Here is a 25,101-nt window from a genome sequence, read left to right on the forward strand (position 1 = left end):
GCCTGATGCGCCCCCAGCGCTGCTGACAGACCCTCAACAGCTGCCCCCGACCCCGAGGTTTGCTCTCATCTTCTGGTTTCTGTGAGGCCAGCAGCTCAGGCAAGTTCCTGGGCCGCATCTGTGACCTACACCATGGCCACGGCAACCCTGGACCCTCAACCCACCGACCCAGGCCAGGGATTGAACCCGCGTCCTCACAGAGACAACGTCTGGTCCTTGACCTGCTGAGCCACAACGGGAACTCCAGCCCCCGAGATGTTCAACTCCCACTTAAAAGTAAACTGTGCACTGTGGTTGGAGTTTCAGCAAGTGTTTAATTCTGCGTGGCTTCTGAAGCAGGCAACACAGAGCGAGACGCAGCAAATGCCCCGTGCGGGGGCTGGGACCTGGCGGACGGGGAAGGACACAGGCCGAGCCCTGGGGTTACGGATTAGCGTCAACAGTACTGGCACCAAGTGCTGATAAATAACTTAAACCTTACAAAACGGGAGGCGGGCGGCTAGATGGCGGCGGGCTCCTCGGGGCCGCGGTGCTGCACGGGCTCCAGCTGGCCAGCCTCCGACACCTCGAAGCTGGCCTTGTACTTGGCCAGGATCTTCATGAGGGGCCGCAGCTTGAGCCACCACTGCTCCTTGGGGATCCTGTGCCTGCAGAGAAGGGCGTGGGTGAGCCGGGGCAGGGGCCCCCCCGCCCCCCCAAGGCAGCCGGGCCCCCTGTACTCACTCGAAGTCCGTCTCCTTCTTCAGCTCCGCCACGGGTTGGAAGACAAGGTTTCGTTTGCTGATTCCCAGCACGCAGATGGAATCATCGCTCACGAATCTTTTTCCTGAAAAAGACGGAAGCTCCAGGTGAGGAAATGAAGGGGTGAAATAGGATAGGGGCACAAGTAGCCAAGGTCCGGGGTGAAGAGGGTGAGACGTGCTGCCGGTGTTGAAAAGAGGGTATTTCCATTTTCCGAATTTTCTGAAAATTTAGAGGAATAGGAAAATGTCTAGAAATTACAGTAAGAAAGATTGAAGAAACAGGGCGTTCCCGTCGTGGCTCAGCAGACATGACCTTGACTAGTATCCATGAGGATGCAGGTTCGATTCCTGGCCTTGCTCAGGGGTTAAGGATCCAGCGTTGCTGTGGCTGTGGTGTAGGTCCCAGATGTGGCTTGGGTCTCACATTGCTGCGGCTGTGTCTGGCAGCTGTAGCTCTGATTCGACCCCTAGCCTGGGAACTTTAATATGCTGCCGGTGTGGCCCTAAAAAACAAAATAAAAACCCACAAGTAGGTCTAAAAACAGAAGTTCAGAAATTCAGCAGCTCTCCCTGCAGAGAAAGCAGAGCTCTGATGAGGTGTCACAGGGAAGTTTATCCAACATCCTTAAACAAGATCCCATCTTAGGAATGACCCCGCTGCCCCAGGGAATCCCCAGACCTCTTAGAAAGCTCGAACACACCTGCCCCCACGTGAGGACGGGTGGGCAAGTCACAGAGCTGGCATGCTCATGGCAAGTGCACGCCAGGAAGGCAAGGTGGGCTCAGCACTAGGGCGGGACCGTCTCATTCGATGCCGAAGTGTGTAAAACTTGACGACTGAAAAAATAGCTCGCGAACATCTCAGTATCCAGGGTCTCTCAGAGACCAGCGGCAAACAGTAAATGGCAGACCGACTTCAGTCGCATATCAGTAAGAATTCCCAGTCACGAAGCACTGAAGGTGACACATTCCCACCAAGGTGGGGACCAGACAGGACTTCTGTCCCCGCGTCTGTCGGACCCCCCTGGACTGAACACAGACACCTGCCCAAAAGTATCAAGGAAAAGACCAAAGGCTGCAGACAGGCTTCACGAGTGGAAGCAAAACCGGATCTACAAGCAGCGTGTAGCGTCACCGACGGCGAAGTCAGCGAGCACGAGTGAGGTGTATCCGTCCATCAGCAGCCAGAACTGTTAACGCTGGAACCAGGGTCCGGACGGAGGAGGAGCAGGACAGGGCACTCAGCTTCCACCACCAACACATAAAACCCCCCACGTGTACGACAGTGGGTGACACAAACGTCTACTGAACGCGCACAGAAGACCTCAGACCTCCAACGGCCAAGCAACACTCCATATGATGTGGTGGAAAAAAGGAAAATAAAGGAATCGGACGGGATGGGCAGTCCTGAGCGGGAGCCGTGAAAGAGGGAAGGAGCCCACGGCCTGGGAGGCCACGTAACTGATAGGAGAGCAGCCGGGATGGAAGGGGAACCTCAGAGCCGCCCTGACCGTTGCTGCCACCACCCCGGACACCACAGCCTGAGACCCTCGTGTGGGGGCTGGGTGCTGAGATTCAGGCTTCAGAGCTCGTTTCCAGGGTGGGCTGTGTGGAGACAGCCCGGGGGCGCTGGGGAGCAGAGCAGCTGAGGAGGCAGCTGGACCACACAGGAATGGCCTTCTCTGCACGCGCCAGCTCCCAGGGTGGCAGGGTGCCTCTCACAGGGCTGAGGGGGTGGGTGCAAGCCACCACAGCCATCTTGGACTCCTGGGGTGGCCGTGCCCCCCACCACCACTCACTGTCACCTGAACAGACATTACCTGCAGCCCCAGCCACCTCGGGGGTCGCCGCCAGGAGGTCACGGCAACCGAAGGCCACCCGTTGCCCTCAGTCCCTGGGAGACACACACGTCCTGCTGTTGCCACTGCCAAAGGCTCTGGGCACTGCCTCCACCTCCCCAAGGGTCCTTGCCAACACCGTGTCAAGGGCCCAGCAACCAGGCACCAGCTCCAGGCCCTGCCCAGTGCCCCCGTCTTCCTGGCAGTAGGCTGTACACTGGACCCCATCGAAGGCCAAGAGCCTGCATCCGCTGAGGAGAGATGGCACACGTCAAACCAAAAGCAGCCCCCACATCAAAAAACCAGTCAGCCTTCACAAGCCACCTGGGGCGCCCCTCCATATAAACAGCCCTCCCAAACCGCAGTCCATAACTTTTTCCCTAAACTCACAGAAGAACAGTGTAAGCAAAATGAAGATGCTTAGGAACCATTCCTGGTTAAAAGACCAGGAGAATTCCCCTCAAGGAGCAAACAATGAATCAGACCTCTGCGGTCTAACAGACCCCAAGTTCAAAAACGAGACAGTGAAAACCCTGAAGGAGTTAAGAGCAGATGTGAGCAGTAATGCAGATTCCTTTAGAAAGAACTGGAAACTGCAGGGACGAGCCAAGGGAAGTTAGAAAATTCATTTGCAGAGACTCGAGCTGAGTTAAAGGCACTAAAGAGCAGAATGAATAATGCAGAGGAATGAACAAATGACTTGGAAGATAGAATAATGGAACTCGCCCAGTCAGGGCGGCAGGTCGAAAACCAAAAGAGAAAACAGGAAAGCAATATAAGAGATCGATGGGATAATATAAAGTGGGCCAATCCATGCATAACAGGGATTCCAGAAGGACAAGGAAAAGGGTATTGAAAATGCATTTGGAAAGGAGTTCCCATTGTGCCTCGGTGGAAGTGAACCTGACTGATATCTGTGAGAATGCAGGTTTGATCCCTGGCCTTGCTCAGTGGCTTAGGCCAGGTGTTGTCATACGCTGAGGTGTAGTTCACAGCTGTGACTTGGGTCCCACGTTCCTGTGGCGTAGGCCAGTAGCTGCAGCTCTGATTTGAACCCCAGACTCGTAATTTCCATACGCCGCACATGTGGCCCTAAAAAGCAAAAAAAAGGAGAAAGAAAAGAAAATATATTTGAAGAAATTATGGCTGAAAACTTTCCAAAATCTAAAGGAAGCAGATACCAAGATACAGGAAGCACAAACAAGTGGAACCCAAACATACCCACACAAAAACATATTGTAATAAAGACAGAAAAAGTTAAAGCTAAAGAGAGGATTCTAAAGGCAGCAATAGGAAAACAAAGACTTAATTATACGGGAACCCCCATAAGGCTATCGGCTGATTTCACTACAGAAACACTACAGGCCAGAAGAGAGTGACAAGATAGATTTAAAGTTCTGAAAGGGAAAAATTGCACCTTAGAATACTCTACCCAGCAAGAGTATCATTTAAAACAGAAAGAAAGTCTTTATTTCGCCAATAATCAAAAACTAAAATACTGAACCCATTCTAAAAGAAATACTGAAAGGTCTCCTCTCAACAGGAAAGAAGTAAGAAGACAGAGGATGGAGGAAATCACAGCTGGAAAGCAATCACTTACATAAGCTGGTACACAGAACTGAAAGGAAGGAAAACAAAACCCTGCATGTAAAGGCAAGAATAAACATAAGGAACAGCAAGAAGATGAAGGCGAAGAGGCACCAAAGGCCATCAAATCATAAAACGTGGGCAGGGAGAGTGAGAACATGGACACTTTCTAAGAGTATGTTTGAGCCTGTGTGACCATCGGGCTAAGCAAGCAGATAAAGGAAGGGGTTAAAACACTTGAGAAAACGGGGCAACGACAAACCCAAACCAAACAATATTCACCAAAACAAAAAAAGAAGGGGACACAGGCGTGAGAAAATCATCCAACCAACAAAAGAAAGGAACAAAGAAGAAACAGAATCAACTGGAAAATACCGTTTAAAAGGGCAATTAATATTTATCACGAACCACCTTAAATGTCAATGAACCGAAGGCTCCATCAAAAGACATGGAATGGAAGACTGGACGAAAAAACAAGAGCCTGCCATCTGCTGTCTGCAGGAGACTCACCTTAGAACACACCTTAGGACACATAAAAATAGAAGGGGGAATGGAAACGCTATTTCATGCGAATGGAAATGGCAGGAAAGCAGCAGCTGCAATACTCACATCAGCCAAAATAGACTGTAAAACACAGCCCATAAAGAATGACAAAGAAGGACCCTCTTTAATGATGAAAGGATCAGTTCAGAAGAGGACGTTATATTCGTCAATACATATGCCCCTAATACAGCAGCTCCCAAATACACACAGCAAATACTAACAGACAGAACAGGAGAAATTGGCGGGAATACGATCATAGCAGGAGACGAACCAACACCCTCTCACATCGATGGACAGAGCCTCTGGACAGAAAGTCCGTACGGCAACACAAGATCCTAAATTATGCCAATAGAGCAGCTAGAGTTCATTGATTTTTCAGGGCATGACATCCAAAAACCCCAGACTATGTATTCTCTTCAAGTTCACACGAACGTTCTCTAGGACGGACCACATACCGGGGCGTGGAACAGCCTCAGCCAATTTAAGGGTGTAGAAATTATTTCAAGCATTTTCTCTGATCAAAATGGCATGAAACTAGAAATCAACCACAGGAAAAATGTGAAAAACTGACCACATGGAGATGAAACAACATGCTACTAAAAAACAAAACAAAACAAAAAACAGGTCAGTAAGGAACTCAAAAAGGAAATTAAAAAACACCTTGAGACAGACGGCAATGAAAACACGACATTCAACATCGATAGGGAGCTGCGAAAGCGGCTCTTCGGCTCTTCGCAGGGAGTTGACAGTGATACAGACCTTCCTTATAAAAGAAAAATCTCAAATCAGTAACCTAACCTGCTGCCTAAAAGAAGTAGAAAAAGAACAAACAAAACCTAAAGTCAGCAGACGGAAGGAAATAGATCTGAGAGGAAATCAATAAAATGGAAATTAAAAGATCAATAGAAAAAAATCAATAAAACCAAGAGCTGGTTTGTTGAAAGGGTAAACGAAACTGACCAGCCTCTGGTCACACTTACCAAGGAGAGAGAACCCGAAGAAACAAAATAAATTAACAAGGAGGAAGCAGTGGACACTGCCAAAATACACACACACAAGAGAATTCTATGCAAAATTATATGCCTAAAACCCTGACAATGTAGAAGAAATGGACAACTTTCTAGAGACACACAGCCCACCAAAACGGAATCAAAAAGAAAGAATTTGAACAGACCAAGCACTAGAAATGAAATTGAATATGTAATAAAAACATTCCCTGTAGAGCAGAAATTGACAGAACAATGTAAATCACTTATATTTTAAAAATTTAAAAAAAACAAAACAAAACACTCCCTACAGGAGTTCCTGTACTGGCTCAGTGGTAACGAACCCATCTAGTTATCCATAAGGATGAGGGTTCGATCCCTGGCCTTGCTCAGTAGGTTAAGGATGCGGCATTGCCATGAGCTGTGGCGTAGGTCACAGACATGGCTCAGACCCTGCGTTGCTGGAGCTGTGGTGTAGGCTGGCAGCTGGGAACCTTAGCCTGGGAACCTCCGTATGTCACAGGCGCAGTCCTAAAAATACCAACCAAACAAACAAAACCCCCCAAACACTCCCTACCAACAAAAGGCCAGAACCAGATGGCTTCACAGGCAAGTGTCCATTGACAGATGAATGGATTAGGAAGATGTGGTACAGATACACAGTGGAATACTACTCAGCCATAAAAAGAACAAAATAATGCCATTTGCATCAACATGGATGGAACTAGAGATTCTCACACCAAGTGAAGCCAGAAAGAGAAAGACAAATACCATACATCACTTTGTAAAACAGTGGCACAGATGAACCCATCTACAGCACAGACAGACTCACAGATGAGGACAACGGACTCCGGACTCGCAGTTGCCAAGGGAGAGGGCGAGGGAGGGAGTGGGATGGACGGGGAGTTTGGGGTGGAGGTGCAAACAATTCCATTGAGAATGGGTAGGCAACGAGGCCCTGCCTGCCGTACAGCACGTGGAATTATGTCCAGTCAGCTATGATAGAACATGATGGAAGATGATATAAGACAAAGAATGTACGTGTATGTATGACTGGGTCGCTCTCCTGTACAGTCGAAATTGACAGAATACTGTAAATCAACTAAGCCGCCAAAAAAAAAGTGAAAAATTTTAATACCATTTACAATAATATATTTTAAGATCACTGTCAGAAATAAACTTATGAAAAGACTATGTAAAATAATATTTTAATAAGATAAAAAGGTCTGACTATGTGGAAGGAGAAAATGTTCATGAGTTGAAACGCAGTGTTGTTTAGTGGCCAGTTCTTCCTCTGAATGATTTGCTAAGTGTCATCTTCCTTTCCCTCCAGCCCAATTAAACAGCATAGCTGATGGATCTTGACACGAAGGGCCAAGAAAAGCCAGACCTGGAAGAAGCCCAGGAGGGACATGCCTACCAGTAACTGTTCACAGAACCGGAATATTGGCAAGCATCCATAACTGAACGCCAAGAAATGAACCAACAATCCAGAAACAGTCCCTAGGTTGGGACACTGATCCACGAGGGAGATTATACTGCAGAGTAGGAAAAAAGGGGTTTTTCCACGAATGGCACCCAAATAGTTATCCGCATGGAAGAAAGTTAGACCTTGAACTTCTCATGACTTCAAGTGGATTAAAGAACTAAAGCTAAAAGGCAACTATCTGGGTAAGGCAAAAGCGCAAACTCAAGGACAAGGTCGTGAGTCTGCTAGTACAGTTAAGAGTTCCAGGTTGAAAGACTCCTTGCAGAAAATGACAAGCTTTGTCCCAAGTGTGAGATGTCTGTGTCACGTGACTGACGATATAAAATACAAATTTCCTAGAACATAAAGTATTGGAGTTCCCACTGTGGTACGGTGGGTTAAGAACCTGACTGCAGCAACTCAGCTTGCTGCAGACCTGAGGATTCAATCCCCGGCCCGGGGCAGTGGGTTAAAGGAGCCAGTGTTTCCAAAGCCTAGGTTTCAGCTGTGGCGCAGATTCAGTCCGTGGCCTGGGAACTTCCCTCTGCCGTGGGTGTGACCATCAGAAAAAAAAAGTTTTGTTTTTTTTTTTTTAAATTTAAAAATCCTGGAGTTCCCATCGTGGCTCAGCAGTTAATGAACCCGACTAGCATCCTTGAGGATGTGGGTTTGATCCCTGACCTCGCTCAGTGGGTTAAGGATCCTGCATTGCTGTGAGCTGTGGTGTAGGTCGAAGATGTGGCTCGGATCCCACGTTGCTGTGGCTGTGGTGTAGGCTGACAGTTCCAGCTCTGACTTGACCCCTAGCCTGGGAACCTCCACATGCCGCGGGTGCGGCCCTAAAAAGACCAAAGGACAAGCTAAATAAATAAATTTTAAAATCTTATAAGATAACCAAAACATTTTTAAACCTAAGAAATGATATAAACAAAAAATCATAAAATAAACCGGAAGAGGTGGCAGAAGAAACAGGAATATTCCATATGCACCAAGGGCCCTGCATTTCCTTCTTCACTTAGAGCCTAAAGCTCTTAAAGCCACAGCCAGCCTGGCTCATGGGCCATCACAGCAGAGGTCAAAGGGCACGGGCCGGGTGGTGCCCAGGGTGGGAGATCTTGGGGCCCACGGGGGAGCGTGGGCTGGAGACTGGATTGGAGAACCGGCCCCACTGGGCCTGTGCATCAGCCTGGACTCCCCCCGACGGCGTGCGCCTGAGAGTGGGAGCCGGGCAGGCCGAGGGTTGGGGGGGTCCCGGCGACGCGCCTCCCAGAAACCTGCGCCAAGGCCAAACCCGAAGCAGGTCCCAGGGAAACACGCACCGTGCCTCCATTCACAGGAACCAAAATGCAGGAAGGTTGGAAGGTTTTCCGATTTCTAGGTCTCTTTAGGGCCGCACCTGCGGCATATGAAGGTTCCCGGGTTAGGGATCTAATCGGAGCTGCAGCTGCCGGTCTACGCCACAGCCACGCAACGCGGGATCCTTAACCTTCTGAGTGAGGCCGGGGATCAAACCTGCATCCTCCTGGATTCTAGTCGGGTTCTTAAGCTGCTGAGCCACGACGGGAACTCCCAAGCTTTGGAAGGTTTAACCCTACAGAGCAAAACCCTAAAGCAAAGCTAGGCTGTGACGTCACCAAACCCGTGTGGCTGCGGGGCAGCGAGGCCCGGAGGAGATGGTCTCGGCGCCACCCCCCTTGTCATTTTCTCCACAGACAGGTCGCGAGGGGATCCGTGGAGACGCCAAGTGTTGTGAGCCAGTTCAGAGCATCCTTGAAGCAAAGCATTAACCAAGGGAAGAGCGCGCCGGGGTCGTGCTAATGGAGCCTCCCACGCGGGCGCTTCCCTTAAAGGAAGGAGTCGCGTTTGTTCCTGCTTCCAACCCGAGCAGCATCTAGGAGGTCGGCAGCCCCCGCCCACCCCAGCACAGGCTCTCCCGGCGCGAGGCCGCCCACCCCCGCTCCGTACCTTTCCCCAGAGACTCCTTCAGCTTCGAGCTGATCCACTGCATGGCTCTGGCCGAAATTTTGGTTCCGAAGTTTCTATCAAACGGAGAAGGCGCCCCGCCCTGTTGGTGGCGAGAGTGACATGACTGTTAGTTACCTGCAAAACCTTCCTGGCTCTAGCTTTTAAAATGGAATAGAAATTAAAGTCACTATTGAACAAAAGTTACACGGTATTTCTGAGAGACTCCAGTGCGTAAGTATGGCTTTCGGTTTTGTTTGGTTTTGGTTTTGGTTTTGCCTGTTTCTGTCTCCCTGTGTACAGTTGGACCCAGGCAAACCAAAACACAGCCTGTAACGCCTGCGGCCGAAGCTCCGCCCATCAGACACAGCAGTGCTCCCCGCCCCCCAGATGAGGCTTTTAATCAAGCGGCTGCTCAAGTAGCATCTTCGTTATTTCAGAATCTTCATCAGGATTCCTTAACCTTGTTTCCGGGGAGGTGGGAGGGGAGTGTCACAGCTCCTTTAAGAATCTGATCAAGGAAACGAATCTGATTAGCATCTGCAAGGACGCAGGTTCAATTCCTGGCCTCGCTCAGTGGGTTAAAGATCCGGCATTGCCCTGAGCTGTGGTGTAGCTCGCAGCCACAGCTCGGATCTGGCGTTGCTGTGGCTCTGGTGTAGGTTGGCAGCTACAGCTCCAACTGGACCCCTGGCCTGGGAACTTCCATATGCTGTGGGTGCGGCCCTAAAAAGACAAGGACAAAAAAAAAACAAAAAAAAAAAAACAAATGATCAACTCTGTGGGCTTCACAAAAATGTACATGTGTGATTTCAGGAGACTGAGTGAATCGATGGGCCCCGGCCACACATTCCTGAGACCCCGGGACTGAGAGGAGGTGATGGGCCGAGGCCAGGCCTGCGGGAAGGAGACTGTCCCTGACTCCACGCACGTGGCCTGCTCACATCCTACCCTTCAAGTCACCCTGATTTTGTGCACCTCTCAAATACATATCATTTGTCTGATATCCGCCCCCCGCCCCCGTCGCCCACCACATTCAGAAGATCCCGGGCCAGGGTCCACTTAACCGCGTCACTATTTACGTGAAAGTTGACGATTTTCCTTGAAAAGCCTTTGCCCAAACATCGCCAACAATGGAAAGAATCCCCGAAGCGGGTGATGCTGGTGTAACCGAGACACAGTTCAGATGTTGATTTCAGTCATCCTGGCGCTCACTCTCGAGCACCCTTTCTTCCAAAGTGGCTAAAACAAGACCCGCCGCTGAACAGCTCCGCGGCCCGGCTGCCCGCGCTCCGCGCCCACCTGCTGCATGTGGCCCAGCACGTTCTTCCTGCAGTCGAACACCCCCCTGCCCTCCTCCGAGTAGAGCTGGTAGATGAAGTCGGTGGTGTAGTTCTCGCTGCAGCTCTCGTTCCTGAAACACACGGAGCGCACGCGCCCGTCGGCCCTGCCCGCGGCCCTCCTTAAAGAACCACCCGCAGCGCCTTCAAGACAACCGACGACGAAGCAAAGGCGAATTTATAAAACTCTCCCGGAATTACTTCAACGCCTGCGAGTCTGAACACGAGGCACAGAGCCTGCTCCCTGGCGTCGGGGGCTGGGGCGGTGCCGAGAGGTGTGGCTCGCGAGGCCTGAGGAGATGCTGTTTCCGAGAAGCCAGGCCCTGCCCTCACCCGAGCACGAGCCCCCCCTCACCCGAGCACGAGCCCCCCCCACCCGAGCACGAGCCCCCCCTCACCCGAGCACGAGCCCCCCCCACCCGAGCACGAGCCCCCCCCACCCGAGCACGAGCCCCCCCTCACCCGAGCATGAGCCCCCCCTCACCTGAGCACGAGCCCCCTCTGGATGGTGGTTTTCATCTTCTCCGTCAGGTGCTCCACGTTGGACTAGGAGAGAGTGTCCGTTAGGGAACCGCTGCGCTGGGTGCCCTCCGACCCCAGGTGTGCATGTGGTGGCCAGAGCTCCCCAGGTGGCGGAGGGGACAGCAGACAGGGGACACATCAGCCCGTGGCAGAGGCCACGGAAAAATAACCCAGCAGCCCACGGAGGCCACAGCCATGTTGCCGGGGGCTGGTCACGGTCAGTGCCACACACAGCGTCCCCGGGATGCTGCCCAGGAGGCAGGCTCCCCTTGCGCACATGGGGTGTGTGCGCTGCGCGTCCCTAAGGCCCATCCCTCCCGCCACTGCTCCTGGTCTCCAGGGGGATGTTCCATCTCAGAGGAGGATAACCACTGCACATGGAAACTCCCAGGCCCAAGCGGGGCACACGTGTGCCTTGAGAGAGGGGGTGTGCAAAACGGCAGGGAGTCACATAGTTTTTAAGGAAGCACGCTGCCGGAAGAGACCTGGCCGTGTCCCCAGGGGTGCAGGGCCTCGGCAGAGGGCGCTGACTGCCCCCCGCCCCCCGACAGAAAGCCTACACCCTCGGGTTTAGGAGCAGCAGGTGCCCTGGACTGAGTCTGTCCGGCTGTCACCCTGTCACTGAGGAGAGAGCTCTGACACCTGTCGCTGGCCTCGACGACGCGGGGTGGGGGGCGCCCGAGTCCTGGTGCGTCACCAGTGCCCCCGCCACCCCCTCACAGCAGCGGCCTGGGGACCCCCGGGAGTCGGCGGCGCACCTGCAGGTCCCGGATGTCGAAGGGCTCCTCGAAGATGTAGGCGGCGTCGGCGCCGGCCGCCAGCGCCCCCATGTTGGCCAGGTAGCCGCAGAAGCCGCCCATGGTCTCGATGATGAACACGCGGCGCTTGGTCCCGCTCGCCGACTGCTTGATGCGGTCGCACGTCTGCACAGAGGGGCGCCGTCAGGGGGCGCGGGACGCGGCCACGCCGCCCGGCCCTGACCTCGGGCGGGGCGCTGCCCAGCTCGTCAGCCGGTCAGTGGGACGGCCCCTGGTTTTCTTCCGAAAAGCCCCAGGTCGCTTGGGCCTGGTGGTGCTCACTGTACCCACAACCGACGGCCCCAGGCGTCCTGCTGACACGGACGGCGCTTACCCAGTAAGCGCCCACAGGGGCACACAGACCCACGCAGCCGCTGTCCCCGCCCTGGGGACCCGCAAGGCCTGGTCCTTCCACCACGGGTGCTGGGCCCACAGGAGCCTCCCCTCCCCCGCCCACTCCTGGGGCTGAATGGAGGTCGCCCAGGTCCTAGTCCCTGGAGCCTGCGACTGTCCCCTTGGGGGGGTGACATCCAGGACTCTGAGATGGGGGATTATCCTGGGTCACCCAGCTGTCTAACATGCCATCACAAGTGTCCTTGTACAAAGGGGTGGGGTGGAGGCCAGGGGACACTGGAGCAGGACGCTGTGCTGTGGGTCCTGCAGACGAGGATGTGGCCGGGGGCCGGGCAGCTGCTGAAGCCGTGGGAGTGGGACCCGGGGCCCAGTCGGCACCTCGGTTCGCCCCATGAGGCTGGCCTCGGGCTCAGGCCTCCAGAACCGAGAGGGCACGTGTGTTGTTGGCGGTCACTGGTGGTGCCAGCCCAGTCTGGGTCACTTCCTTGGGAACCACCTGGTCTCAAGGACCACACAGTCCCCCGCCAGGAGCTCTGGTGACACCCAGCGGCCTCGCTCCACAGGAATCAACACAGCATGTGTTTCTGCCACCGTCCGAGTGACCGTGATGGGGGAGGGGCTTCTCACTAGATGGAAAGTTCCCTGAGGACGGGACCTGCGGGCTGGGCTCCTACGGGCCACGCCTGGCGGCGGCAGCGCTCAGTAGGTGACGAGGAAGGAAAGAAAAGCGGGAGTCGCCCTTCCCCACAGTCGGCCCGTCGAGGGCGGTGGTGGGGCTGCCCACAGCTCTGAGTCCGGTGTGGAATCCTGGGTGGGGAGGGGGTGGGCTCGAGGCCCAGGCTCGTGTCTCTGGGGAAGGTGGGCTCGTGTGCCGACCGTGTGACACCCCAACTCTGGGACTTTAACCCAGAGCCCTGCGCTCCCCCTCAAAGAGCATCCTGATGAGCAAACAAGCTCAGCTTGGCCACTCCTGACTCTCCGCTCCCTTTGACGGACCCCCCACCCGAGTAATCAGACCGACTTAATCAAAATTCAGCTGCCGAGCAGCTCTGAGCCCTGGGAGCGGAGGCAGGAAGAAGTCACGCCAACGCGACTCCTGCCATCCTCCTGGGGCTTAGGCTGGGAAGTCCTGGACGCCTAGGGGGCTTAGCAGTGCGGGGGGCATCAGGTGCAGAGGGGAGACCCCCAGGGCCAGGGGACAGAACTGGGGGTCTTCACAGGGCCCTGTACACGGCATTCAAACACTTAACCCCCATCCCCACATGGCCTCTGTCCCAGAGGAACTGGGGGGGGTAGTGCAGCCCACCCCAGCTGCAGGTCACAGGGCGCGCAGGTTCCTTCCTTTCCTGACCCAGCTGTCCAGTCACACACGTTCCTCTCCTGACCCAGCCTGACACCCAAGGTGGAGAGTCACCGCCACGAAGGCAGAGATGAGCCTGTCATCACCTGCCAGCAAAGCCGCTCCCGTGAGGCCAGGCGCCTGCGTCTCGGCACCGGCCCAGAGCTGCCCGGACCCAGACCACGGGCAGGAAGACCTGCTCCACCGCGGGGATGACGGCAAGCGGCCCGGGTGCGAGGGCTCCTGGGTGGTGCTTGGGTGTCAAGGCCCTTTCCAAAGGCTCTCTCCCTGACCAGCTTGTGTCTGAGGCCCAAACGCATCTGCTCTAAAAATAGCAGGTCCTTCCGCCCGGCCTCATCCAATTACTCAGCGGGCTGACAAGTAAGAGGCCTCAGGACCCGGCTGCTGGCGCTTGGGGTTGGGGGGGAGGGGGCGGCACATGGGGCGGGGTCCTCTGACTCGAGCCAGAGGATGGGACCCAGGCCGGCTGATCCCCTGCGGCTGGACCAGCCCCGCCGGCAGCGCCCCTGCGACCGGCCCTCCCGCCGGACGCTGGCGCCCTCTCGTGGGGGGACAGGGGATCCTCCGAGAACCCCACCCGCCGGGAGCAGGGATTTCTCACTTACTGTCGGGAACTGCTCAGTAAGAGGCTTTAAGGTGAAAAGGCGCTCAGAGCCGCAGGAGAAGGAAGCCGCCCGTGGGCCGGGGCGTGGGGGCGGCCAGGGTTTCCTCCCGCCCCAGGCACCTGACCCGTCTCCCGCCCCCACTCGCTCCACCTCCACATGCTGCCCACAGACAGGCCGCGGGCTGGGCACCAGGGCCCCAACACAGCCTCATCAGACCGGGTGGCCCCAGGGCCCTGGGCCCCCCAACTTCACCCTGTCCAGGTGGGCTCCCCCTGACATGCAGGCTGGGTGGTGGTGGGTGAGACGAGAACTGGAGCTGATAGCAAGCTGGGCTCATTCACGCTGGAGGTGGGATGGGTCCCTCCGTTTCTGCTCGAGGGACAGACGGACCCTCTGGGTGGCTCCACATGAAGGGTCGTCTTGTCGGGGCGAGAAGCCGACCGACAGAGCAAACACAAGTCTTACCTCCACAATCACGTTCAGGCTCGTGTCAGAGCCCACGCTCAGCTCTGCGTCTGGACGGTGTTGCTGATGGTGGCGGGCACCACGCAAATGGGGACACAAAACTCTGGGTGGCCCCAGGGACGGAGCTCTGAGAAGCCTGAAGCGGGGTGGGGGCGGGGTCGGCAGGGACCCTGCAGCCATGCGGGTCCCCAGGGAGGAAGGAGCTGGGGTGGGGAGGTGCTCGGGTGCAGGGGGAGACCCAGCAGTGAGGGGGGCTCGGGGTGCAGGGGAAGCAGCGGTGGGAGGGGTGGAGTGCAGGGGAGCTCAGGGTTTAGGAGGAGACCCAGCAGTGGGGGTGAAGGATGCAGCAGGGGCGACCCAGCATTGGGAGGAAAGGGGTGCAAGGGACTCAGAGTACAAAGGGAGACCCAGCAGGAGGGAAATCAGGGTTCAGGGGAGAGCCAGCAGCGGGGAAATCGGGGTGCAGGGAGACCCATCAGCGGGGAAATCGGGGTTCAGGGGAGACCCAGCAGTGGGGAAATTGGGGTGCAGGGAGAGCCAGCAGTGGGGAAATTGGGGTGCAGGGGAGAGCCAGCAGTGGGGAAATTGGGGTGCAGGGGAGAGCCAGCAGCGGGGAAATCGGGGTTCAGGGGAGAGCCAGCAGCGGGGAAATCGGGGTGCAGGGAGAGCCAGCAGCGGGGAAATCGGGGTTCAGGGGAGAGCCAGCAGCGGGGAAATCGGGGTGCAGGGGAGAGCCAGCAGTGGGGAAATCGGGGTGCAGGGAGACCCAGCAGCGGGGAAATCGGGGTGCAGGGAGACCCAGCAGTGGGGAAATTGGGGTGCAGGGGAGACCCAGCAGTGGGGAAATTGGGGTGCAGGGGAGACCCAGCAGTGGGGAAATTGGGGTGCAGGGAGACCCAGCAGTGGGGAAATTGGGGTGCAGGGAGACCCAGCAGTGGGGAAATTGGGGTGCAGGGGAGAGCCAGCAGCGGGGAAATCGGGGTTCAGGGGAGAGCCAGCAGCGGGGAAATCGGGGTGCAGGGAGAGCCAGCAGCGGGGAAATCGGGGTTCAGGGGAGAGCCAGCAGCGGGGAAATCGGGATTCAGGGGAGAGCCAGCAGCGGGGAAATCGGGGTGCAGGGAGACCCAGCAGCGGGGAAATCGGGGTGCAGGGAGACCCAGCAGTGGGGAAATTGGGGTGCAGGGGAGACCCAGCAGTGGGGAAATTGGGGTGCAGGGGAGACCCAGCAGTGGGCAGGAGTGCAGCCCCAGGGAGGGCTCCCTGCCTGGTGCACAAGCTGGGGGTAGTAGGCAGCAGAGCAGGGCTGGGGAGGTGCTGGGTTAGTAGGGGAGGAACAGCCCACCCCCCCGGCATCTGGGAAGAGGTGAGCACAGCCGTCTGGAGGTGAGTTTGGGGCCTGGCCAGTGGCTGGGACCAGATGCAGTGTTGGAGCCTGGGGACCCCCCTGTGCCCTGCAAGGACCCCCTCCCCATGCAGCCCTGGGACCCTCACTCAGCAGCTCGGGGGCCTGGGTAATGCTGTCCGGCTCTGACGTCAGAGTGCAGTGCCGAGCATTCATCAAAAGGGCTCGTTAGTGGACGTGGGCCCCCAGCCACCTCCCTGAAGCCAGAACTCTGAAACCAACGTGGCTCTAGAGCAGGAGGTTTGGCTGGTGGGCCTTTGTCCCAACCTCCTGGGGGCACCTGCTGCAGGAAAGTTCACAGAAGGGAGCTGGGCCCCCCAGAGGAAGGAAGGTGCCCTCGGCTGCCCCCCACCCCATCCCGAGTCCAGAACAGACCCGGCTGGGGGCTGCAGCAGAGGACGCATGGGTGGTGGACCCAGGATGGGTTAAGGGAGTGGCTGGAGGAAGAGAGGTCACTTATCTGCTTTGCGCCCCCTCCCCTGCCAGCCCCTGGGGCCTGCAGGGACCCTCCTTCCTCCCTAGTGCAGCTCAGGACCGCTGGGGGGCCGCCCAGACCCCGCCAGGGTGATGGGGGTGGGGCATCAGCACCAGGTGGACAGGCTCCGGGGCTGTGTGCACCCCCACCCCCGGGGACACTCTGGATGGCGGGGTGCCTGTGCGGGGTGCGCAGGGGTGCTGCACCTGCATGTACGCTCCACCCCGGGTCCCCGTCACCCCTTCCTTTCCCTCGATCGCCAAGACAAGCCAGGAACCCCGCCCAGGACATGCCGCAAGGCCCTGGGATGCAGAGCTGTCCACCCCGAGAGAAGACGCCGACCAGAGAGCGCCTCCAGGAAACACGCCTGGCTGCCAGCCTCTGGTCGGTGTAACACAGGCCCCCTGCAGGGCTGCGCCCCTGCCTCACGTCCCTGGCCCCGCACCCCAGCAGTACAAAGCTCACTCAGCTGTGGTTCCAGAACAATCCGGGGGGAGTGAGGGGTGATTCGCAGCCCCCAGCTCAGCCTGATTAACTTACAGCCTGGACACCAGGACCTCGCGACGCGTTAAGCCCACCGGGATGTTCTGGGCAACGGGTCCGCAGGCGGAGCGCACAGGAGGGGGGACAGGAGGACAGTGGTCAAATAGCCAGAGGACGTGACGGCTGTGACACAGAGCCACCTCGGGGTCTCGCCCTCGTCCCGGGGGACGTTCTGGCCAAGGGCGCCCTGCTGTGGGGCCACCCTGACATCGCGGGGGTCAGCTGCATCCAGGGCCCCCCCTCACCACGCGCCAGGGGAACGGCCCCAGTCCCGATGACCCAGATGCCCCTCAAGCCTGCAGATGCCCCCCCCCCCGGGGGGGGGCAAAGTCTGGGCCAGGACCACCTGCTTTCTGAACAGAAGGAACCGCTGGGATAGGAGACGTCCAGGCCTGTCCTTAGTGCTTCTGGGGCCAGGAGGCGGCTCCTCCCCCATCAGGGCCTGGACACCAGCCTGGGGCCACGGGGGAGCCTGTCTGGGAGCGTGCGACGGACCCACGGGTGAGCCAATGCTGGCCGCTCAGGCGCATCCCCGAGGCCTCCCGAGTGGTCCCCACTCAGCGCAGCCTGCGAGCTGCCCCGTCTCTGCGTGTGACCCCCGCCAGGCTCCAGGCTGGTCCAGGTGTCCAAGGGACTCACTCCACCAGGGCTCACACTGCCCCCCGCCCCCGCCCAGAGAAAGCAGGATTTCAACACGCCAGCCAGCCTTCCGTCCCCTTGGCTTCAGGTCCACTGAGGGTCAGGGGAGGGTCACCCTGGCCAGCCCCCGACCCCTGTCACCACCAGGACACGCCCCCAGCTTCGGCCCTCAGAGCACGTCCACCCACCCACGGAATCCACCGCTTCACGACTGCGCCCAAGGCTCCGTGAAACTCAAGCAGCTAGAAACCTCAATTACAGGCTTGATGACAAATCCGAGTCCCTCTTTGGGAAGCAGGAGGGATCAGCTGGAGCCTCCCCAGACTTGTTCTGGTTTCCATTTCCAACCACACACACGCGATATATGTTTGTCATTTGGATGGAGGCTCTCTGCGGCCGAGGAGCCGTGGGACACGCCACCCTCCCGCCTGGGGGCACGTGTGGAACAGTGCAGGGGACAAGCATGGACCGTGGGCAGGACCCACAGACCGCCCAGAGCCCCCGCCCCCCAGGGGGTCTAGCCGGGTGACAGGACACCAACGACCACGGCAAGCGTGTGTGAACAGACCCAACTCCAGCTACGTGGGAGGAGTGGTAGGACAGCGGTGCCATTCGTTCAGAGACAGACGTGCCCTTTCCAGCCAGAGCCAAAGAGCCATCTGGAGCTGACTGGTGTGCCAGCAGCGAAAGCACGGTGTCACCAGGAGGGGCAAGCCACAGTGGACAGGACAGGAGGGCGGGGACAGTGAGGACGTCCAGCGGGGCACGGGGGACACCGGGAGGGCTTTTGAGTCCAGAGACCACCAGAAGGTGAAGAGGCTCAGGAAAGCGAGAAACGAGCACTAAGCACGGGCCCCCCTCCATTCTACTGTGAGAGCTGCGAGGGTGTTGCTTTGATTACCAGCGCTGGAGGCAGACTGATGCCGTGTGGGTTTAAGGAAAAAATCTTAGGAAAATATTCACGAGATCTGTGCCTCAAAAGCAACATAAAACTTGAAAATTTACTGAAAAATTTGAGGGACTGATTTTTTTAAAGGGAGAGACGCGTATTCTGCATCAGATACTGTTCATCCAATGTCCAGGTGATTCCCCAAAATAGGAATTAAAGTGTTTCTATGTCGTTACTGCCCTTTGGGGAAAAAAAAGGCCCACTCAAACAGCGTCAACACCATGTCAGACGTGGGTGAACCTCCTCGGTCCGCAAGCAGAGGACGGGGGTGTTGCTACAGCTGCCGCCAAAGGTATGACAACTACTCCAAGGTGGATTCAGGTGAGTGAGCAAAACTATAAAATAATTCGCCCAGGCTCTACCCTCAAACATCAAAGCTGGGCTCCTGGGTCCAGGCTTTCTCGCAACAGGGTGTTACGGGCTTGGGGTAAACTTGGCTCAGCCACACACACACACAAAAAGTGATTAAATAAATATTCGCTGTGATCCACTGCGCTCTGCGCCAAGGACAACAGGTGTGCAGGTCTGGCCGCAGCAAAGGAAACAGTGGGGAAATCTTCAGGAGCCAAATCACAGACTGTCAGACATTTTTTCTTTTTTTCCCCACTATTCCAAGGGGAAAAAAAGGGAACCTCCAGAAGCCTGGCTCAGCCTCCAGCGTGGTAGATAAAAGCTGGCGGTGCCCTGGGTTGGCGGCGCCCTGGGTTGGTGCCCGGCCCCGCGCCCGCCCGCCCGCCCGCAGCACTCACGTCGGTGATAGTGTTGAGGGCGGTGTCGGCCCCGATGCTGAAGTCGGAGCCCGGGACGTTGTTGGACACGGTGGCCGGAACCATGACCATGGGGACGCAGAACTCCTCGTGCTTCTCCCGGGCGGCCGACAGCTCCAGCAGCCCCAGGTAGGCCTGCGGGTGAGTGTGCGCTCGTGGGGAGGGGGCACGGGAACCCCGGAAACGCAGGGACCCTGCACCGGGGGGGATGGAGAGGGGCCTGGCGCTGGCGGGTCCGGGTCCCTGTCTGAGGTTCTCACGCTGCCTTTAAGGGAGATGGAAAGGGGACTGGGGCTGGTTGGGGCCGAATATAAATAAAAAATGAAGGTTGACGGTCCAACCTGTCCTTAGGAAATAATCGTCTGGCCCCAGAACTGCCTTCCTCGCTGCCGAACAGCCAACAGGCTTCCCATTTGAGAGGGGCTCCTGTGCATGACAAGCCCAGCCTAGGCGGGGAGTTCTCGCTGCCCCGTCAAGGCGCTTTCTGCCCCGTGTGCCGCACCTGCCCTTCTCTGCATCACAGCTTCTCAGCAGCAGCTGGGCCTGCGGCTCCCTATCCCTGGTCCATGACGAGGGCGGATGGCACGATGCTGGGGCCGACATACCTCGAACCCACCGATGATCAGGAGGGCGTTGATGCGGTGGGCACGCATCTGCGCCGCAATGTCCTCCAGGTACTTCCCAGGAAGCGTGCTGAAACGGTGCGGGAGGCGAGGTCAGGCAGGACCCCCCGCCCCACTCTCCGAGCCACGTGTGGCTTCCTGGGGGGACAGCAGGGCTGGGGGGTGGGGGAGCTGGGCAAGGCAGGAGTGGCCAGGAGCCAGGTCTCAAAAGAGGGTTTTTTCAGAGTTCCCTGGTGGCTCAGCAGGTCGAGGATCTATCTTTGTCACTGCTGTGGCGTGGGTTTGATCCATGCCTGGGAACTTCCATGTGCCAAGGGCATGGCCAAAAAAAAAAATTTTTTTTAAAGAGGGTGTTTTCAAAAGGAAACAGGAAGAAACTTTTCAACTGTGCTGCAGCCTGAGCTCAGAGTCCTGCTGCCTCATTAGCAGAAACGCGAGGCACAGGAGCTTCTGGATATTCACAGCTGCCATTGCTCGGATGGAAACGTCCAGTGTTTTCCTCACCCCTGCGGACCTGGCATCCCATCTAACCCCACCCCGGTCCCCCCCACGCACACCTGCTCCTCCTCTCCTGTTTCACCACCTGCTCCGACGTGGCCAGCGAAGGGCAGGGACAAATGGCAGTCAGCCCCGCCCGGAGGCAACTGATAGAACCCCAGCTTCTAAGTGGAGCTGGACCGTCAGAAACTAATCCCCCAAAGGCGTGGGGGGGACAGGACAGCGAGCACTTTGCGGGACGGCCCAGCCCCACGGAACCCAGGGCGACACGGCGCTGGCTTCACAGCAGAGCAGGGGAGGGGGACAGGACAGCGAGCACTTTGGGGGACGGCCCAGCCCCACGGAACCCAGGGCGACACGGCGCCGGCTTCACAGCAGAGCAGGGGAGGGGTGGTTCCCATGGACAGAAGCTGACACCCTTACGGAATCCAACCCTTAGACCTGAGTACCAGCCAGCTGCTTTCCTCTTGCATTAAAAGGTGACCTTTTAACAGCTGCACCCCCGGGGTCACAGGAAATAGCTGAGCACCTGGAGACACGTCCTGCCCCCACTGAGCCCAAGAAGGAAACAGTTTGGAAACTGTGGTTTTGTGTGGAGTGGCCCCCCGAGCCCCAGTGGGGACCCAGAGGCTTGGGGCCTGTGGTCCCCAGGGCATAGAGCCACCATCAGTCCTGTCATCCCTTGTCCGTGTCACCCTCCGTCAGATGTGGGGCTGCTGCAACTATTCGGTTCTTCCAATCAGTGGAAGCAAGGGTCGAGGGAGGAACCGGTCCCGGGTTCTCTGCTCTGCCTCCTTTCAGGGGCCTATCTCGTCACCTCCTACAACACGGCCTGGGGCCCCCTGGAGCAGGGCGGGGGCACCCAGTGCCAACATCCTTCCAGGCTCCTTTCTGGGGCATGAAAGCAGCAGTGTGCGCACCAGCTGCTCCCCGGGAAGGCGGCTTCCTGCCTGCAAAGAGCAGCTCAGAATCCATGTGGGGAGATTACCGTTTTGTCCCAAGAATGGAGCCTCCTTGGCCGGTCCAGCCTCCAACATCGGCCCAGCCGATTTCCTTTATCTGGGTGCAAACAGAGAAAAGAAACAGCTTCAGAGAACAGCCAAAGGGAATTGGAGAGCTTTAAGACAGCTCAGGTCTGCACCTTTGACAGGCTGCATGTCTGAAGGATTTGAGAAACGTTAGGAAACGGCTCTCCTTGCGAGGCTGAAACAGCCGAGGCTGATGATTCAATGATTAAGGTTCTAAGGATGCCAAGGTTCCCGAGTGAGGTGCACCCAAGGACCGGGCCCTCCTGCCTACAGGAAGGGCCCTTCACCTCGTTGCCGTCATGCCTATGGTGTGGATGCTTTAGTTGGCTAAATCCTACCAAAAGGAAGTAAAAAATATATATCTTATCTGCAGGGTGTGTGTCTGTTCCTGCATATGCATAGCTGGGACTGGGTTTAGTGGATACATTAGGCACAGTAAGAAAAGATCCGAATTGTCAGCATCACCCCGCTTGCACCTTGGGGACATTATTAAATAAGAGTCACCTGAACACAAGCATGGCCATATGTGACAGTCAGTCTGATCACCAAGTGCCTACCAAGTGACCAACGGGGGGACATGCTGGACAAAAGGGCGATTCAAGTCAGCTGAGGGTGGGGAGATTTCACGACGCTGCTCTGAAGGATGTGCAGTTTAAAACGTATGAACTATCTATTCTGGAATTTTCCATTCAGTATTTGTGGACGGTGGCTGGATGCAGGTAACTGAAACCTGGATGGGGGCAGGGGGGGCACGCTTGGCTGAGAGGGAGCATCTGCAGCCTCAGGGGGTCTAAGGCCCCCATATCCTGGCCTTTGCCAAGGTAATCTGTCTCCTGGCCCCAGCTATCACTCAAGGAAACTGGGGGTGGTATGTTGGGGGGGGGGGGATCTCAGCTTTACCGGGAGAGTTAGAGGTCTTGGAGGAGCAGCAAGTGTACTCAGTAGGCGCTCAAGCACTTCCTCTTTTCATCAGGCTTTTGCTGAAGCAGATGCTCTGCCTACCTGCCTCGGGCATCACCCACCACACCGGTCGCACCTCACCGCCCACGGGGCGCGCCCGATGCGCTTCCCACCTAACGCCCAGTCCTGGACGCCTGAGAGGCCTTCCCGCCCGCCTTCGAGGAAGCCAGAATCCATGTTCCCTTCAGGGGCCTCCCTGGCCAGGGCCCCGGGACTCACGTTGCCTTTGGCGAAGCCCTCGAAGCCGTCGTACACGGCGAACATCTTGTGTCCGTCGGAGATGCCCACGCGCACGGCAGCGCGCACTGCCGCGTTCATGCCGGCTGCGGGCGCGCCCACGTTCACGACGCCCACGTTGCAGTTGGTCTGCGAGTCGGGGAGGGAGCCGTGTGGGTGCGTGCAGGTGAAGGGGCCGGTCAGCGTCACGGCGCATCCGGCTAGCACCGCGGCCCACGCAGCCGGAGCGCACGGGGGAGCGCGGGCCCAGGGGCTGGGACTCGAGGGCGGATGTCCAGGTGGGAAGGAGCCGGAGAGGGTCAGCGGGGACGGGGTGGCCCCTGGGAGCCGAGACCCGGGCAGAAGGACACTCAGGCCGGGGCAGGACCCAGGTGTCGCCGGAGCTGGGGAGAAGGGGCGGGGTGCCTCACCGGCAGCATCCCCTACCTTTGGGATCTGGGAGTCAGGCAGCTTCATGGCCAGCCGCTTGTAGGTGTTCAGGTTGCTCTCGAAGCTCCTGGGAGAAAAGGGCATGTCGGACCAAAGGGCAGATTGTGGACGGAGCTGGAGGGGCTCACGTGGGGAGAGGGGCCACATGAGCCCCCTCTGTGCAGGGGCTTCTCTCTGGGATCCCCGGGACCCATGCCCGCCTCGCCTGGCAAGGCTTTGTGTGTCTGCAGGGACTAGAGGGACGCTGTCCAAGGGGCTGGGGGCGGGGCGATTAGGGAGCAACCGGTCTCTTCCCCCAAATGCTAGCACTTTCTGTCCCAATCCCATCAGCTTCTGAGTGACCCCCCCCACCAGGAAATAAATGAACGCATTCCCCTCCAGTCATCAGGACCATCGACCTGCAGAGACAGGGCTTTGCATGGGACCTGTCTTAATTCTCTCCCGTTGAGCTGCAAGCGCAACCTGGAAGCACATTCTAGGCCTGAGGGACAGAGACTCCCAGTGAAACGGTTTTCTGAGAACAGTCACCTTCCTCGGAGCTTCACGGCCTCCTTAAATCTCCCCTCGTCCATCGCCTTTTGGACATCCTGGGTCTTTACGGAGACGATGAAAGGAAGAAGGAACAGGTCAAGGCCCCGTGAGCCCTGGGATCTGGGCTGGGGACATGGCACCGGCCCCGTCTTTCCGTCTCATCCCTGCACAGAGACCTTGCGGCCGGCAGGAGGGGTCGGCCCGCACCGCCCAGCCAGGAGGGGGCCCAGGCTGTCCGCCCTGGCAGCTCGGTACAGAAAGACCAGTGGCACTGCTGGCCGGGGTGAGCGGGTCCTGAAATCACAGGGGGTCCGTCCCGGGAGAGAAAGGCCGAAAGTAAGTGGATCTCCCAGGCCAGGCTCTCGAGAGTCCCCATTTGACTCTGGTGACAACAGAACAGCAGAAGGGGCCCCCTCCCGGGGACTAGAGGAGGGGCACTCCGGGGTCAGAGCCCCTGGGGACCAGCACAAGGAGCCACCCCTTTCAGCCCCAGGACCCCAGACAAGCCATCCGTCTTTCTGGACCTCAGCGTGCTCATGGGCAGAGTGAGAAACCCGCCCCTACTCCTGATGTCATCTGCGGAGATAAACACACGCCTGACCCCTAGGAAAGCACCAGACAGCAGCCGGGTCAGTGAGTGGCCAGCTGTGCTCTGTGGCCCGCCTGCCGGAGGCACCAGGATGGACTGGCATTCAAGAGCGAGCCTCGGGTGCCTATCGCCCGGGCCTGAGGAGGTGGTGCCTGTCCGGCTGTCACATCACAGATGTGAGAGGCTTGGGGGCGGGAGGGCAGGAGTGGCTGGACGGTGGCCCTCTTCCCCTGGGAGGCCCCAGGTCCCTGCAGAGCCGGCTCCGGCCTCTCGGGCCCATACACGGGCGCTCAGGGCGGCCCTCGGACCTCCTTTCTGACAGGCCGGTCACTGTTAGGGCGGCTGTGCCCGGTGTCCCAGAATGGAGGGGAGCTGCCCCCACCCCGGGAGGGGCCCCCGGCCTCACCATCTGCACGCACTCCATCAGCGGCAGCCGTACCGCCTGGTTCCCGCTCAGCGACACCACGCAGGCTGGGGTCTCCGGGGTGGCCTGGAGGAGGGCGACCACGGCCTCCACACCCATGCGGCTGGCCTGGAAATGACACTGAGATGGTCAGAGGGGCCCTCTGCCCACTGGGAGACCAGCGCAGTGCCCTGGGTGGAGACCCTGCTTGGTTCAGGGGGACTGGCTGGTTCTCGGCTCCTCCATCCCCCGCCCCCTTTGCACCCCCTGCATGGAGCCCTCCACCGACGAGAGGGACTCGGCTAGGGACCGGCAGGGTGCGGGTGGGCAGGTCGGGGTGGGGAGAGCAGGAGACAGAATTGGGCTCCGGGTCTCTGCTGTCCCCCAGCACTCCCCAGGGTCTCCCAGGGTCTGGGTAGCCAGGGCCCAGGAACTCTCTGGGCAGCAAGCCTCCCAGC

General features: G+C 57.9%; 1 protein-coding gene and 1 long non-coding RNA gene across 3 annotated transcripts in view; one reads left to right on the top strand and one right to left on the bottom strand.

Annotated features, from left to right (window-relative positions):
- Window positions 1–294: 294 nt before the first annotated feature.
- The window catches only part of PFKP (phosphofructokinase, platelet), a 59,485-nt gene continuing 34,678 nt past the window's right edge, over window positions 295–25,101 (bottom strand). For both annotated transcript variants that reach the window (XM_084980613.1, XM_021065066.2), the window contains 13 exons: window positions 24,647–24,772; window positions 23,649–23,713; window positions 23,118–23,187; window positions 22,674–22,820; window positions 21,455–21,525; window positions 19,951–20,038; window positions 19,328–19,480; window positions 11,748–11,912; window positions 10,952–11,013; window positions 10,430–10,541; window positions 9,131–9,230; window positions 724–826; window positions 295–647 (listed from right to left, as the gene is read on the bottom strand). In XM_084980613.1, coding sequence (XP_084836739.1) covers window positions 500–647; window positions 724–826; window positions 9,131–9,230; window positions 10,430–10,541; window positions 10,952–11,013; window positions 11,748–11,912; window positions 19,328–19,480; window positions 19,951–20,038; window positions 21,455–21,525; window positions 22,674–22,820; window positions 23,118–23,187; window positions 23,649–23,713; window positions 24,647–24,772 — 1,410 coding nt within the window. In that variant the 3' untranslated portion in view covers window positions 295–499. The remainder of the gene's footprint in view (window positions 648–723; window positions 827–9,130; window positions 9,231–10,429; window positions 10,542–10,951; window positions 11,014–11,747; window positions 11,913–19,327; window positions 19,481–19,950; window positions 20,039–21,454; window positions 21,526–22,673; window positions 22,821–23,117; window positions 23,188–23,648; window positions 23,714–24,646; window positions 24,773–25,101) is intronic.
- Window positions 714–7,175, top strand: LOC146399620 (uncharacterized). Its single transcript, XR_014818180.1, has 2 exons — window positions 714–848; window positions 7,031–7,175. It is a non-coding gene; the product is annotated as an uncharacterized LOC146399620 (long non-coding RNA).

This window comes from Sus scrofa, chromosome 10, assembly GCF_054392235.1.
Source record: "Sus scrofa isolate SSC_HxYL_T2T_F1_AM1 chromosome 10, Sscrofa_HxYL_maternal_Yorkshire_Landrace_v2.0, whole genome shotgun sequence".
In the NCBI taxonomy this organism is placed as follows: domain Eukaryota; kingdom Metazoa; phylum Chordata; class Mammalia; order Artiodactyla; family Suidae; genus Sus; species Sus scrofa.